Source organism: Triturus cristatus, chromosome 1_1, assembly GCF_964204655.1.
Source record: "Triturus cristatus chromosome 1_1, aTriCri1.1, whole genome shotgun sequence".
Classification (NCBI taxonomy): domain Eukaryota; kingdom Metazoa; phylum Chordata; class Amphibia; order Caudata; family Salamandridae; genus Triturus; species Triturus cristatus.
Window position 1 is genome coordinate 1054511111 of NC_140579.1, and position 15623 is coordinate 1054526733.

Genomic DNA, 15623 nt, shown 5'->3' on the forward strand with positions numbered 1-15623 from the left:
TCGCCCGTAAGATAACCCATTTATCGTCATACTTATGTTGTATGAAATAAACCTGCAGCAGTTCTTCACCCACAATGAAAGTGTCAGTGTAATCCTTGGGTGACGTCTGTGCATGCGTGTTGAATGAAGCGGATGACGGTGTGGTCACTATAGCTTTTCCCATTAAAAAATGGACCCTGTACCCTGAACTTACCCTCACATTACCAGAGCAGGGTAACTCCTCATCGGTACACAGCAGGGCCCTGTGCAGCTCACCCTCAGATATATTGGGGCACTGTGCTACCTAAGTGGGCAGCGTACGGGGCTCTACTGCTAGGCACCATACCCTCACAGAGTCCATTGTGCTAGATCCCCACAGAGTGCACAGTGCTAGATGCCCTCGGAGAGCACTGCGCTAGATCCCCAGAGTCAAGCTCGCCCTGCCGCCTGCTCACAGCGCTACTCTCCGTGGCAGACAAGAGGTTACGTTCGCCCTAGAGCGGAGACACTGCCCCTCCCCCCTCCGCCAGGCGCTGTTGTTAAGATGAGGGCTGATGTTATTGGATTGGTGGGGCTTAGTCCACCTAGCTCCCCTGCCCTTTGTGGGAGTGGGGGCGGTCTTCCGAACTGATTATATCGGCACGGAGTATCAACTCCAGCTGAGAGGATCTGCGCGCCAGTCTGAGACCTGTGCCTGGGGATCTGCCCGGATGTCTGGGGATCGCCTCACGTGACCGGAGAACTGCCCCCCGTCCATAGAAGTGTCTGGAGATCAGCTCGCGATCCTGCAAACCTACCTCTGTGCATGGCGAGCTGCCCAGATGAATGGATATCTGCCCGAATTTCTGGGGCTCGCCTCACATGCCTGGACAACTGTCCCTGTCCATGGAAGTCTGCCCCCGAGTCTGGAGATCTGCTCGCGATCCGGGGACCTGCCTGGATGTATGTAGATCGTCTCACGTTCCCAGGGAACTTTTCCTGTCCATGGAAGTCTACACCTGTTGCAGTTAGCGCTCTAGCGTCCGACGCTAGAGCGCGTATGTAAACTACGTTATGCGTACGCCGCGACGGTGGCGTACACGTCGAGTTAAATAAAGGGGGGCGTGCCCCCGAGGCGGCATTTGCGCCGAGACACCTAACTGTGTGTGGCCTGTTTATTGCGCTGCGCAGCGGCTGCTAGGCATTCCCTCATCACGACGCAACATTGGCGACGAGGCGGCCGGACCTGCCGCGTGTACCGCAACAAGCGCTGCCTCGTGCTCCAAGGATCGTGGCAGTCCCGCGATTCTGCTCCGGCCTTGCCCGAGCCCCCTCCGGCCTGTCACGCTGCTCGCTCGAGCCAGGGTCAACACGTGACTGTGTATTCAGCTGCTGCTGTCAGGGCCTGGACTTCACTGCAGCCCACTCCACACGGTGAGCGTATGTGCACCAACCACTAACGCCTGCAACCGGTGGATGAAGATTCCCGCTGGTCTCGCCTCAGGGTTGCGCCCCTCCTGGTGCCTCGTGCCACATCCTCTGCGCCAGCCCTCCAGAGGCCCCGAAGTCGCCTAGGCATACCTCCACGTAGCCCTCGTCTGCCCTTCGCCACGCTGGTCCTCTAGCAGCTGCCCTGCATCCCAGCGCCACACCTTCACTGCCGCACCATGGGAGATGACGGAGCCCAGGCGCCTGCCCACCCGTTTCACCCTCCGACCGGTGTCCTGCCACCCTTCAGCGAGACGGCTGACCCCGCCACGGCCGCCCCACGCTGGCAGACGTGGATCGGCAGGCTCAACAACTACTTCATCGGTTCTCGGGAGACGGACGGGGCGGTGAAGCGCTCGCTCCTTCTTCACTACGCGGGGGAGGAAGTCTACCTGTTTAAGCACCTTCCCAACACCGGTAATGCGGACGACGACGCGGCCGTGACGGCCCTCAACACTCACTTTGACCCCCAGATGAACCCAGATTTCGAGAACTTCAAGATGCGTCAGGCGAAGCAGAAAGAGGGGGAGTCAGTGGATGCCTTTCATGCACGGCTGAGGGTGCTCGCGGACACTCACCTGGTTGGTGACCGAGCAAAAGAAGAGATCAGGGCGCAGCTCATCTATGGCATCCGAAGCAAGAAGCTGCGGAGCCTCATCCTCCGCCAACCAAACATCCCGATGGCTGACATTCTGGTGCTGGCACGGTCCCACGACCTGTCCGACGCACGTGCGGAGGAGATGGAACAAGCGCTCACACGAGGCACGGGGCCAGGTGTGACCGTCAAGACAGAGCGCGCAGACGCAGTGAGGATGCGAGAAAAGACGCGCCGACCAACACCCAGGAGGTCGCCCCCAGCGCAGTGTGACTACTGCGGGTACGAAGAACACCAAGGCAAGACGTGCCCTGCGAAAGGTAAAACGTGCACCAGCTGTGGCACCCTGAACCACTTTGCCTCCGTCTGCCGGAAGCGCGCCCCGCGGAAGGATCACAGGGGCAAGAGGCCTGCGAAAGGCATGGTGAGACAGCTATCCCAACTGTCCCTCTCCTCACGCACTGACGCTGAACCCAGACACACGCGAGCCCTGCAGGACGACGACTCGGAGTCTGATGATGGAGAGGAGACATACGTGATCTCGTTCACCAGAGCCCTAAAAAGCACAAGACGACCACAACCCCGGTGCGACGTCAGGGTCGCAGGGTCAAAGGTGAACGCGGTGATCGACACGGGAGCATCAGTCACCGTCATGGGGGTGCAGCAGTACAACCGACTCCGACCGAAGCCAGAACTCAAGGCATCGAAGGCCCGCATATATGCATATGGCAGCGACGTCCCACTACCCCTTCTGGGAAAAATGACAGTACCGGTGGGAACAGAGGACGCCGAGATCACCATTGATGTACACATCATCAACCAAGAGGTAGATACGCTCCTAAGTGGACACGCCGCCGAGGACCTAGGACTCCTAGTGTTCATCCGGAAAGTTCAAGATAATCAAACGGCCAACCTGCTGGACCAGTTCCCGGAACTGTTCACGGGCCTGGGGAAAATCAAGCGCCCGCCGGTCAGACTCCACATAGACCACTCTATCGCACCCACGGCACTGAAGCACAGACGGATCCCCTTTCATCTACGCCCTCTGGTGGAAGAAGAACTCAAGAAACTGGAAGAACAAGGGGTCATAGAGACAGTCACTGGCCCCACCCCATGGGTGTCCCCAATGGTAATCGCGGAAAAGCCCCGCCAACCAGGCAAGATCCGGGTGTGCATTGATATGCGGCTCCCCAACAAAGCCATCAAGAGGGAGAGACACATCACACCCACCATGGACGACATCATTGCGGACCTCAACGGGGCACGGTGGTTTTCCAAGTTGGACTTAAACGCCGGCTACCACCAGCTAACACTAGCCAGAGAGAGTAGGTACATCACCACCTTCAGTACACACCTTGGGCTGAGAAGATACCGGCGGCTCAATTTCGGGATATCGTCCGCGGCGGAGATCTTCCAGAACACGATCAGGGACATACTACAAGGCCTGCCAGGAGTTATGAATGTGAGTGATGACATACTGATCCACTCCACTACCATAGATGAGCACTATCGGAGAGTCAGAGCCACACTGACACGCCTCAAGGACTACGGAGTCACACTCCACAAGGACAAGTGCCAGCTATTCCAGCAGCAGATAGAATTCTTCGGGTACAAGTTCACCAACAACGGCATTCAGGTGGACCCCCGGAAGTCCCAAGCCATCAAGGACGCCCCAGCACCCACATCTGCCTCGGAGGTACGCAGCTTTCTGGGAATGGCCACGTACTGCGGCCGATTCATTCCGAACCTAGCGACGATTGCCAAGCCTCTCAGACAACTGACGAAGAAGGACGCACCGTGGCAGTGGGGGCCCCAGGAAGACACCGCGTTCCAAGCCATCAAGACAACGCTCCTCGACCAAGCCACTCTGGTCTACTTCGACCCCACACGAAGGACGGAGCTACTAGTCGACGCCAGCCCGGTGGGACTCGGGGCAGTCCTCACACAGGAACAAGAGCCAGGGCAGTGGGCCACATTGGCTTATGCGAGCAAAGCACTCACAGCAACCGAACAAAGGTATTCCCAGATCGAGCGGGAGGCGTTGGCCATAAGATGGGGCTGTCGACACTTCCACCTATACGTCTGTGGACATCCGTTCACGGTCGTGACAGACCACCAGCCACTGGTACCCCTTTTTAAAGGGACAGCACCACACCCCCCGCCGCGAATTGAACGATGGGCCATTGGACTCCAACAGTACCATATGGACATAACCTACCGGCCTGGCGCCAAGAACCCGGCCGACTTCCTGTCCAGACACCCGGACCCAAGAGAGCCCCCACAAGCCGGGAAGGACGAAAAAGACACGGCTGAAGCGCATCTAGACTTCATCGCGGCCTTAACCTGCCCTCAGGTACTGACACTCCAAGAGATCTTGCAAGCTGCGGAGCGCGACACCGTAATGACCAGAACCCGGGAAGCCCTCCAACAGGGGTCGTGGACCAACTTCCTACAGTCTGCCAACACGTGGACAGAGGACGAGAGGGCTGACCTGCAGCAGATCTGGCGCGTACGGAATGAGCTCAGCGCCACCAGAGATGGAATAGTCCTGAGAGGAGCTAGGATCGTCATGCCAGCAGCGCTTCGCCACCAAGCCACCCTCCTGGCCCACAGAGGTCATCAAGGAACGGAGAGGATGAAGGCCAGAATGAGAGAAAAGGTGTGGTTTCCGGGAATGGACGCATTGGTGGAAGACATCGTAAGGAACTGCCCGGCATGTCAGATGACTAGCCGACCTGAACCTCCAGCCCCCATCGTGACTGAAGAGCCCGGGAGACACCCCTGGGACAAAATCAGCGTGGACTTTGGGACCCTCCCCGACGGGAGAGTAACGCTGGTAGTCGTGGACAACTTCTCCAAATACCCCCTAGTGGAGGCGCTGCCATCCACAGCCTTCACGTTTGTAGGGCCAGCACTAGAGAAGATGTTCCACATGTTCGGGCGCCCCTCAGAACTGAAGAGCGATAACGGGCCACCGTTCCAGGGCCATGAATTCCGCGAATTCCTTGCACATCAAGGCATACGCCACAGACGGATCACTCCACAGTGGCCCCAAGCCAACGGCGAGGTCGAACGCTTCATGCGGACACTAAACAAAGTTCTGCGAATAGCCAGCGCCGAACATCTGGACCCGGAACGAGAGATCCAACGGTTCCTTGGGGAGTATCGCAGCACACCACACTGCTCCACCAGACAAGCCCCATGGGCCCACATGCTGAAAGGGACACGCCGTGATGGCCTACCCACAGTCCCCGGGTGGGCCCCCCCACTGTTTGCAGCGGAGCAGGCACTGCAACGGCGAGGGCGGCGGAACCAGCAAGCGAGCCGGGCCAGGGGAAGCCGGGAGCGCGCCATGGGGCCGGGAGACAATGTCCTCATAAAGACCCGGAGACCCGGGGGGAAATTCAAGCCACGGTACGAGCCCGGGAGCTGGACAGTGGAACGCCGCCACAAGACAATGATCACGGCCCGAAGAGGGGCTGAATCAGCCACACGTAACATCTTGTGGTTCAAGCGAATCCCTTCGGCTACAGAACACCGGCCAGAGACCGCGGAGGAAGAGGAGGAGGACGCCAGGATTCCCGAAAGAGAACTTTCATCACCTCTGACCCAACCCGAGTCGACAACAGACCCGGGCGGGCCCAGCTCCGAAGCCGACCGGGCGGAACGCGACTGCCCGCCAGACGCCAACACCCGAGCGACGACCAGGTATGGGCTGAGAGGGAATCCTCCACCAAGCAGCCGCCTCAGAGACTTTGCCTGCCAAGTAAGTGACTGAGTGGCGAGTTTGAGTCGGAGTTTCATCATCCAAGTTGGAGAGGGATGTTGCAGTTAGCACTCTAGCGTCCGACGCTAGAGCGCGTATGTAAACTACGTTATGCGTACGCCGCGACGGTGGCGTACGCGTTGAGTTAAATAAAGGGGGGCGTGCCCCCGAGGCGGCATTCACGCCGAGACACCTAACTGTGTGTGGCCTGTTTATTGCGCTGCGCAGCGGCTGCTAGGCATTCCCTCATCACAACGCAACAACACCCTATCTGTAGAAAAGCTTGCATGCCTGGGGATCTTCCCGCGTGCATGGGGACCTGCTCCTGTGCTTGGAGATGTCTGCATGTCTGGAGACCTCCTCTCCTGCCCGGATAACAGCCCTCGTCCCTGGAGGTCGACCACCCTACCTGGAGATCTCCTCGCATGGCTGGAAGAGGGGCAGAGGGCTACGACGAGAAGCTGAACTCCACAGATTCCCTCTGTTTAGAGATTCCCGATACGAGAGCAGATCCTTCGAGAAGAGATTCCTCCTCTGAGATCTTCCGCTCCTTGAAGTGTGAGCAGCTGGTTGGAGTGTACCCCTACTACGGGAAGATGACCAGGGTGTCTAACTGCTTGTGTTGTGTGTTATGTGACGGCGTTACCATCAACACACAACACCCTTTGGTCCCTATGCGTAACCCCAACCTATCCCTAACAGGCACATTCTGAAAACACTGATGTTGGTGAAGCACACATTGGCAAACAGAGCTGTTTTTTCTTCCTATAAGCGGGCGAGCTATGAAAGGGCTTTTCATCGAGCTAGCATACCATGTGGAGCACATCTTTGCGTAACCTCCATCTCGAAACAGATAGTGCAGCCTGGCGTGGATGCAAAGAGGGCAGGAGTGACAATTTAGTGGTTCGGCCCATATTAATGCACCTTTGTCCAAGTATAAAAGGAAGTAGTGCTTGACAAAGCCGTGGGTTCAGCACTTATGAATAACGATAAATTAAGTGTAGATACTGTTCGGAATAAGGACAACCTATAGCTGTGTCCACACACTGCACTAACAGATGTTACTTTTAACCAACACAAAGGCACCACTTTATCGACCTGAAAGATTAAAATCTGAGTGCGTGACCTTCAAGTTGAACCCAGGGGCGTAACACAGGCCCCCGTATCCCCCACAGTGCGGAGGGCCCCCAAGCTCCAGGGGGCCCCCTCAGCACTGCACTTTGGCCGGGGAGCTCCTGATAGAGTCCGGGGGGGTGGGGGGCCTCCACGTACCTTGCAGAGGGGCCCCCTCAATGATCGTTATGTCACTGGTTCAACCCACACAGTTACAATACTGCACAGCTTTGTGCCATCAGTATGATTTTGTGGTGTTTAAGGCTCTGGACTCGGTGGACAGCAAGCAGCTGCACACGACAGCCCCATAATGCACTAGTAGTTGTTGCACTGATGGACAGGAAATGCATGTTTGCCTGGTGGCATTCAAGGCAGCAGGACTTCGCACTGTGGGACTTGTAGGGTAGACAGGGGTACAAGTAGAATAGCAACCATGGGAACAGGGAAGACAACTGAAAGATTGCACAAAGAATAACGCTTAGATCATCTTTCAAATGTGTATCTGCAGTGCGTTAAATGGAAAAAATAAGTGCTGGTACTCATTAATATGAGCTAGAGGTGTGGCAAGTGGGCGGGGCTAGGGACGGGGCTAAGGGCAACATATGAGGATACATAATTACTTCTGTACCAGTTGCAGCAACTATCAAAACGCATGAGAAATGTGTTTATGTAAACGAAACAGGTTAACTCGTTGTGCAAAACAAAATCCAAACAGGATGATATGTGAACAGTTCCTCGTTTTGTAATATTTGCTGCTTTTTAATGCCATACTGTTATTGGTTGTTATTTGGCACAATACTATCTACTCTCAAGCGTGCACACACACACACACACACACACGCATGCACACACAAACAGAAACAAGCAGACGTACACAAGCATTCTACACATTCCCTCTAAAATCTCCTGAGTGTCCTGATTCTCTCCCTCTTCCCTCACTTTTGTCTCACAGAAAAACAGGCACACACAAGTCGGCAAGCACACAGACATAAACAAACAGTCGCAAAAAATCTCAGGTGGGATTAAAGCTATTTTAAACTCCTTACCTCCCATGACTTTCAAGCTCTACTTGCTTTTTCCATCCCAAATCATGTTGAATGCAAATACCTAGGTAAGTAAAATCTTGAACCTGGTCCAATGGCATTTTATTCATATATATTTTGCTTTTAAAAGATTTGGACTGGTTAAAAGACATAAATTTAGATTTTAAAACATTGATTTCGAGCTCGCGGGCAAAACAGAAGTCCTCAAAGATATACAAGGACTTCTGTAAACCACTCGGGGTTTTTGAAATAATAAGACAATCGTCAGCAAACATTAAAATAGGAATTTTTGCACCTGCCAAAGAGGGGGCATCAACATTTGCATCTATTAATAATTTGGCCACATCATTAATATACAAGGAAACTAAAGTTGGCGCAAGAACGCAGCCCTGCCTAACCCCCTTCTGGATAGGGAACTGCCTAGTCACTTGACCAACACCACCCCATCTAATCTGCGCAAAATTGTCTACGTGGAGTCTGGCGATTAGGGAAATTAGGACAGCTGGTATCCCCATCTTTTCTAAGACAGCCCATAGGGATGCCCGAGGGACAAGATCAAAGGCTGCACTAAGATCAATGAAGGCAGCATATAAGCTGCCACCCCCCAAGTAGACCACCTTCCAATAGAGCATAGCGAAATGCAGCACCTGGTCAATGGTGCTTATTCTAGCTCTAAAACCAGCTTGTAAGTGGAAGAGGATTGCATTATCTAGAGCCCAATCCAGCACTTTGTTCAAGATCAGCCTGCCTAAAATCTTTTGTGTGGTATCAATCAGGCTGATTGGACGATAATTTGCAGGGATGGACTTGTCCCCTTTCTTGAACACCGGAATAATTTCAGCTCCTTTCCAGGAAGTGGGGATCGGGGCACCTCTAGCAATCAAGTTGGCTAAAATTAAGATATAGTTTCCCCAGGATTCGCTGTTACTCAAAAAGATATCAGCAGGGACTCCATCCATCCCAGGGGCCCTTTCAGGAACCAACGACTTAAGAGCAATAACAACATCACCCAGGGTAAAAGCGTCTTCCTTATAAAAGGTAAGTTGGTAATTAGAAGAGGGGCACATGTCTTCTTCAACAGCATATAGAGACTCAAAGTGCTTGACCCAGGCATCTTGCGAAACCCAATTTTGGGGTTTATCAGGGTTGCCCCCAGTCCCCCATCTAACAACAGACCAGAAACGTCTCATATCCTTTTGGGCACCTGCTTCCCCAAGTTCCTGCCATCTTTGGAAATCCCACGCTCTCTTAGATTTAAAGATAGCTTGCTTATAAGCATATCTAGCAGAGCGTACTTTAAGACTGTCGCCAGATTTCAATGCGGTGCCCAAGTTTGCGCGAGCATCTCTACACGCAGTAGAATACCATCGTGGTGAGGGATCATACTTGGGCTTAGTTGCTTTGCAGGGCCTTACAAAGATATCTTTAAGCTCCAGAAAAAAAGAATCATGAATCGACATTCCAGGTATACAATGTGGTTCCGGGGGACACTGGTTATATGCAACCCCTAGGTCCTGAGTGGCAATTTCTAGTCTATTAAAAATGCGAGTTAAACATTCTTGACTTTGAACAACCTTAGCCCACTTAACGTGGCGCAGATCATTAGAAATAACTACATCTTGATGGTGCAATGGAGAAGGATCACTATGGGCAATGGGGGTCACCCAAAGCATAGTAGACAGAGAGAGAGGATTATGATCACTCTCCAATCTGTCTATAACCACCATGTCCCTCATGGTATCCCATAGGTCTAGTGATAGCAGAATGTAATCAATCCTGCTAGTACGGGAACCACTTTTGAAGGTAATGGACCCTGATTTATCTTGTTCAGACCTGCCATTTGTTGCACGAAGCCCCTTATTCAAACAAAGGGCGTTAATCTGGATAGCCAATTCTGTCCAACGAATGACAGGTTCTAGATCTAAACTTGGAACACCCCATAAGCCATCCTCTACCTCCGAGATGCTCCAATCAACACCAAGAAGAGGTTCAAAGGTTGTATTAAGATCTTCATCTAAAATTATATATGAGTACTGGGAGTAAAGAAGCATAAGTTCGTCCAGGCGAGCTATAGTGTCAGACTTCTTCCCACCAGTGCTTCTAGCATAGACATTGTAAATGTCCAGTGATTTTCCATCCTTAAGCTTAAGGTTAATTAGCTGGATATCTGGATGCGAAGTAGAAAGCTCCTTGACAATAATACCAAGGTCCTGTCTAATCCAAATGGTAAGACCACCGGAGGGGCGCCCCTTTTTTCCCCTTAACTGCCAGAACATTAAAGTTCAAAAAACCCAATGCAAACTGAGCCTCAAGTGACCATGTCTCCTGGAATAAGCAGATGTCATAAGAGTTGATAAACAATGCCCAGTTTGGATCTTTCAACTTGGATTTTAATCCTGCAATATTCCAGGACAAGAGCGACCCAAACTCTGAGTGGGTTGCACTAACAACCTTGTTGGTCTCCGGAATACTACTCAGTAGATATATCCTTTCCGGATCTACGGAGGGGCCTAGCAATTCTTCATTAGCCAGAGTGCTCAGCTCTGCATTAGAGACTTTATTAGCCAGAAAGGAACAAACAGGAGAAACTGCTGGACTACACTCTTTACACAGTCAGTCGTTTTGTTCTAAACATGACTCTCCCAGGGGCAATCTGGAAGCACCATCTGGGCAGGGAGACCGAATAGGAGTGGACCTCATTTGGATTGCAGAGTAGTCCGGAGAACAACTTCTGAACTCAAGGTTAATTAGATTCTCTGCTATAATAGGATCAATAAAGGTGACCTCAATATAATCCATCCCTCTGCCAGCATGAGAAATCCTACTTGCTCCAGCTATATCAGCTCTAATTACAGAGCGGCAACCCCTTACGTGTCTGATCCAATGAATAACCTTGTTAATCAAGGATTCACTGGTTTCATGGTCAGACCCAGAGGACAAACTAGGGACATTCACCATAAAGATTCTTCGTGAATGGAGAGTACGAGTGTGTGGCCCATAGCTTTGAGTTTGATGATAAAGATTCCCTCTAGAGTTTATACCAGGTCTCTCATTTACAAGAGGTGGTCCTCCTGCACTTGTGTTAGCCTGACACATAACATGTGGGGCACTAGTAGGATGTCTAACAAGGGATGGAATACGAGCAGGGGGATGATCAACCCTTGGTGGAGCAGGGAAGCGAGACTGGTTACTCCGAGGGTGAGAATCATGGGTCAGAAACGTACCACATGCGTTAGATGGCACACATAACCTATCTGCCACTTCTAAAGGGGCCTTAGTTAGAACCCCCCCAGTCGTGGAAGGATTAAGTTTCAAATGGGTGTCAGAGCACAATTTAGATTCTTCTAATTTTTTAACAGTAACCGTTAGTATTTCAATCTTAGTTTGCATAGTTTCAATCAGGGAGCAAAGATTTTTCACTACCACCATTAAAGATTTTATATCATGATTACTAGATTTAATCCCCAGGAGACCCGCTATTATATTAGTGGTGGTACTATCCTCAAGTGTAGAGACATCCACATTAGCGTCCAAAGGTACAATGGAAAGCGGGGCGGGGCTACAAATATCGATGTCAGGTATACTCAGTAGAGAAAACCTATTACTGCAAGCAATGCCAGGTGATTGGTTAGAGGCGGGAAGGGGCTTAGGAGAATGAGCTTGCCCCTCATCCAATGATACTATAGGGGTGATAGAAACCGGAGCTTTGCCCCTTTCCCCATTTGTTTGATCCTCCCCACCCTTTTTCGAAAGAAACATATCTGGGACCATGACAGCACCTCTAGTAACCCCCCTCCTCCCGCCTGTAGCTGTCGCAGGAGTAGCATTGAGTAGTTCCCCGCATTCGTCAATAATAACATCAATGCGATCCATTACACAATTATTTCCCGCATGCTGACGACATTTCTTTGATTTCGTCTTCCTCAGCTTGGATTTAACCGGCAGAGAACTAGATGAATCAGACACGTCCTCCGGGGTTTTCCTCTTGCCCATAGGGAATGATCAACAATAAACAGTACCTTATAAATCCGGGCACACAATGTCAGAGAGTAGGCCGACCCGACCCAAGTCGACCCCGGACAGCCACAGACGGCCCGCCCTCTGCCCGGGCTCAGCCCGGCCGCCCGCGCTCGTCCCGCGACGCGGAGGGAGCCTCGAGTTTTAAAGCGCCTCCGGGCGCGCTGACAACAGGAAGGGGGCGGGGCAGTGATGGTTCACGGGAGCTGTAGTCTCCCCCAACAGCGGCCTGCGATGTCGTGGAGGCGGCGGGGGAGACACACAGCGTAGGTGCCCCGTCCGAGAAGCAGCGTTTCAGCGTTCCGAGAGCCCAGGTTAGTCGTGGTGCAGTGTTGGCTTGTGTGGATCTGGATAGCACCCCCCGCTCCACCGAGGGAGCCTCGAGTTTTAAAGCGCCTCCGGGCGCGCTGACAACAGGAAGGGGGCGGGGCAGTGATGGTTCACGGGAGCTGTAGTCTCCCCCAACAGCGGCCTGCGATGTCGTGGAGGCGGCGGGGGAGACACACAGCGTAGGTGCCCCGTCCGAGATGCAGCATTTCAGCGTTCCGAGAGCCCAGGTTAGTCGTGGTGCAGTGTTGCCTTGTGTGGATCTGGATAGCACCCCCCGCTCCACCGAGGGAGCCTCGAGTTTTAAAGCGCCTACGGGCGCGCTGACAACAGGAAGGGGGCGGGGCAGTGATGGTTCACGGGAGCTGTAGTCTCCCCCAACAGCGGCCTGCAATGTCGTGGAGGCGGCGGGGGAGACACACAGCGTAGGTGCCCCGTCCGAGATGCAGCGTTTCAGCGTTCCGAGAGCCCAGGTTAGTCGTGGTGCAGTGTTGGCTTGTGTGGATCTGGATATACAAAGCAATACACATATATAGATACATATCTATAGTCCAAATAAATGCTTATATATAGAGAGATATGCTGTATATTTCTGTTTGCGTATGGTGGTTATGTGGGGCGAGCCAATTCCTGATTTTGTATTTTAAAAACAGAAAAATTATGTTGATTTAATTTAATACATTTCCATTAAAGTTTTAATTCAAAAATAATTTGATAGTGCTGTAGAATTTTTTCACAAATCTACATTTAAATAAATATTTACAATTATTTTTTCAGTAATATTTATCAGAAAGTATTTGTAATGTTTATTTTGGAGTTAAATACATTTTTTATTCGTCCCTTTACTTTACAATAGGGAGACTCTGCAGTTGGGACCGAGATCTTAGCATGTTAAGATATAGGGAAAAAACTACAGTTCGGGCTGTCAAATTAAAGGATGGGAATAAAAACATGAAACCTGATGACGTAGAAGAAGGTGTCAAACATAATAAGCTCTCAATTTGGGGTGCAATGGGAGAGCAAATGAAGGGTGTAAAAGTGAAGCCTTGATCTCTGTATATTTTGAGCGCTAGGTCAGAGGTACTTGAATTTTGTTCTCTGGAAGAGAGCATACGCATGTGCAATTAAAAGAGGGAGACCGGACTATAACGACAGGAAAATTTAAAGGCAGACTTTTGCCTGCGCAATGAAAGGAGCTCAAGTCACGCCTAACCCACCACAGAAAGAAGCGGCAACATAAATGTTATCAGCGTTGTCACTGGCAGTGGTCGAAGTGTGTGTGTGGGGGGGGGGGGGGGGGGTCTAAGATGCACGATGTACCCATAGTTTTTACTTTTAGAAAAACAGTTCCCCTACTTTTTGTGAAAAGACAACAGTCCCGAAAAAGTTAATTCCGGGAGTTGAAATGCTTCAGCTGAAGTGTAAGGCAGGGAGTCTCCTAGCTGTGAAACCGAGGGAGAGGCAGCCAGCTAAACAAGCTTTCTTGCAGGGTGCCTGAAAGAAATGTAAACGTGCACAAATGGTCAATCTGCAAATGTAAAGTGTGGTTGGAAGCCAGTGTTGGCATTAATTGATGGAATCACTTGAAGATTCCTGATGGCATACATTTATTCTGAGAGGTATTGTAAGGGCGCTTACCAAGTAAGCTGTGAAGAGTGTTGCTCTTTTAAAAGACAGCTATAAAAAAATTGTACTACGTACAGTCTGGGTAGCATTAAAATTGAAATTTTAGAAGCACTTTATCTTAAACCCTTTTGCGCATTTTGTAGCAGTATACCTCATTTACTGTATGTAATACACGTTTAAATAATGACGTACATGCTCACAGTGCTTTCTCTCACAGACTAGAACCTCGTCGCCCTGAACATACACAGGGCGCTATTTTCCACTGCACCGAGACGGATTCAATTCTGTGGCTCCCTGGTGAAGTGCATTAACTAATAGAGGTTTCATAATGTATGACAGTGCCTTTCACACTGATTATCATAACTTGTATTTCCTTTGAGCTGTGCGTTGTTTTAAATGTAGTTATCTGAAGGTGAAAGACTGAAAAACAGTTACAGAATATATTTTTTTTTGTCACGCCTTTGATCACGCCCCCACGTACACTTGACTCATCCCGCCACCATTGAGCGCAGCATCACAATTCCCATACTGTTTTTAATGCACTTCTTGTACTGGTCACTAGGAGAGACCACCATGGGAAGACTTGACTACTGGGAATGTAGATGACTTGTTGACAGGGTGGTGCGTACAAAAGGCCAGCAGGGCCGGGGCAGAGTCAGCCTGAAGTCAGGAACAGGCTGCCTGTCAGGAAGCCGTTAATTGCTCGGATACCCAGACAGAATCATCACTGTCACAGAACACCCTATGTGAAAAATCTATCAGTCTTGCTCAGGAGTGCCCACTCCGTTCGAGCCGCACCACCCTCATACACAAGTCAGCACTTCTCAAAGAGCTGCTGCGACCGGGGCTCCGGAGAACTCAGTCCCCAAGACCTCCGGTTTCCAAATTCGAGCTTTCCCCGATAATCTTCTATCAGGCGCTGCATCGGCAGCGATAACTCGTGCATTGCACGTAACACGCAGGTGTGTCGCGCAGCTCCCTATCGCCCCATCCTCTGAATATCATTTTGGTTCCACCACGGGCACACGCAGCGTTACTCCGCGCAGGGAGACCTCTGCGCTGGAAACACCACACCTCGCAGTGAAATCTGCTGGTAACCCCTCGGCTGCGAACCCAAGGGCCAGCTGCTCTGCTGCACCAGCCAGGCAGGACCTGTGGTACCCAGGACCGCTCCGACAACTCACCTTAAGTTGAGACTTGGAAACTTTGCCACTTTTCTCGACATCCAGCGCGGTGAAGGCGTACCAGACTGTCTTCAGCAGCTCGCCCCGCAGGTCCATGGCTGCTGCATCTCTCACAGCTTCGAGTGTCGACCAACGGAACAAATCCGGTGGCAGGAAACGAGCAGCGGCGCTGCTGCAAGCCTCGCTCAGAAACCACACGAGGGAAGCAGCGTGCACGCCGCGCCCTCTGCTGGACACGGCCTGAAAAGCACACGCACCAAGCGAATAGGCTGCTCGGACATAGTGCATTCTGCACCCGTCACACGTTGGAATAGAAGTAATTCAGTGCTTTAAGTGGGAAAAAAAAACTGGGGGTGCTCTAAAAGGGGCGTAGTTAATGTCTTGAAGGGGCGTGGCCTATCCGAGTAGGGGCGTGGTCTAAATCAAAATAACTAGCACTGTGTGCTTAAGAAAATCATGAAGTCGCATCCAGCAAAGGATAATAAAATAGGCAAAAAGGTATATTT

At 51.5% G+C, this 15623-nt stretch overlaps 1 protein-coding gene across 3 annotated transcripts in view; it reads right to left on the bottom strand.

The window, feature by feature from the left end:
• DEF6 (DEF6 guanine nucleotide exchange factor) overlaps positions 1–15417 on the bottom strand; it is an 849237-nt gene extending 833820 nt beyond the window's left edge. For 2 of the 3 annotated variants that reach the window (XM_085651116.1, XM_085651114.1), the window contains exon 1: positions 15118–15409. In XM_085651116.1, coding sequence (XP_085507242.1) covers positions 15118–15405 — 288 coding nt within the window. In that variant the 5' untranslated portion in view covers positions 15406–15409. Of the gene's footprint in view, positions 1–15117 lie in introns of all 3 variants that reach the window. The other variant, XM_085651111.1, reaches the window with a different exon arrangement.
• Between the last annotated feature and the right edge of the window lie 206 nt (positions 15418–15623).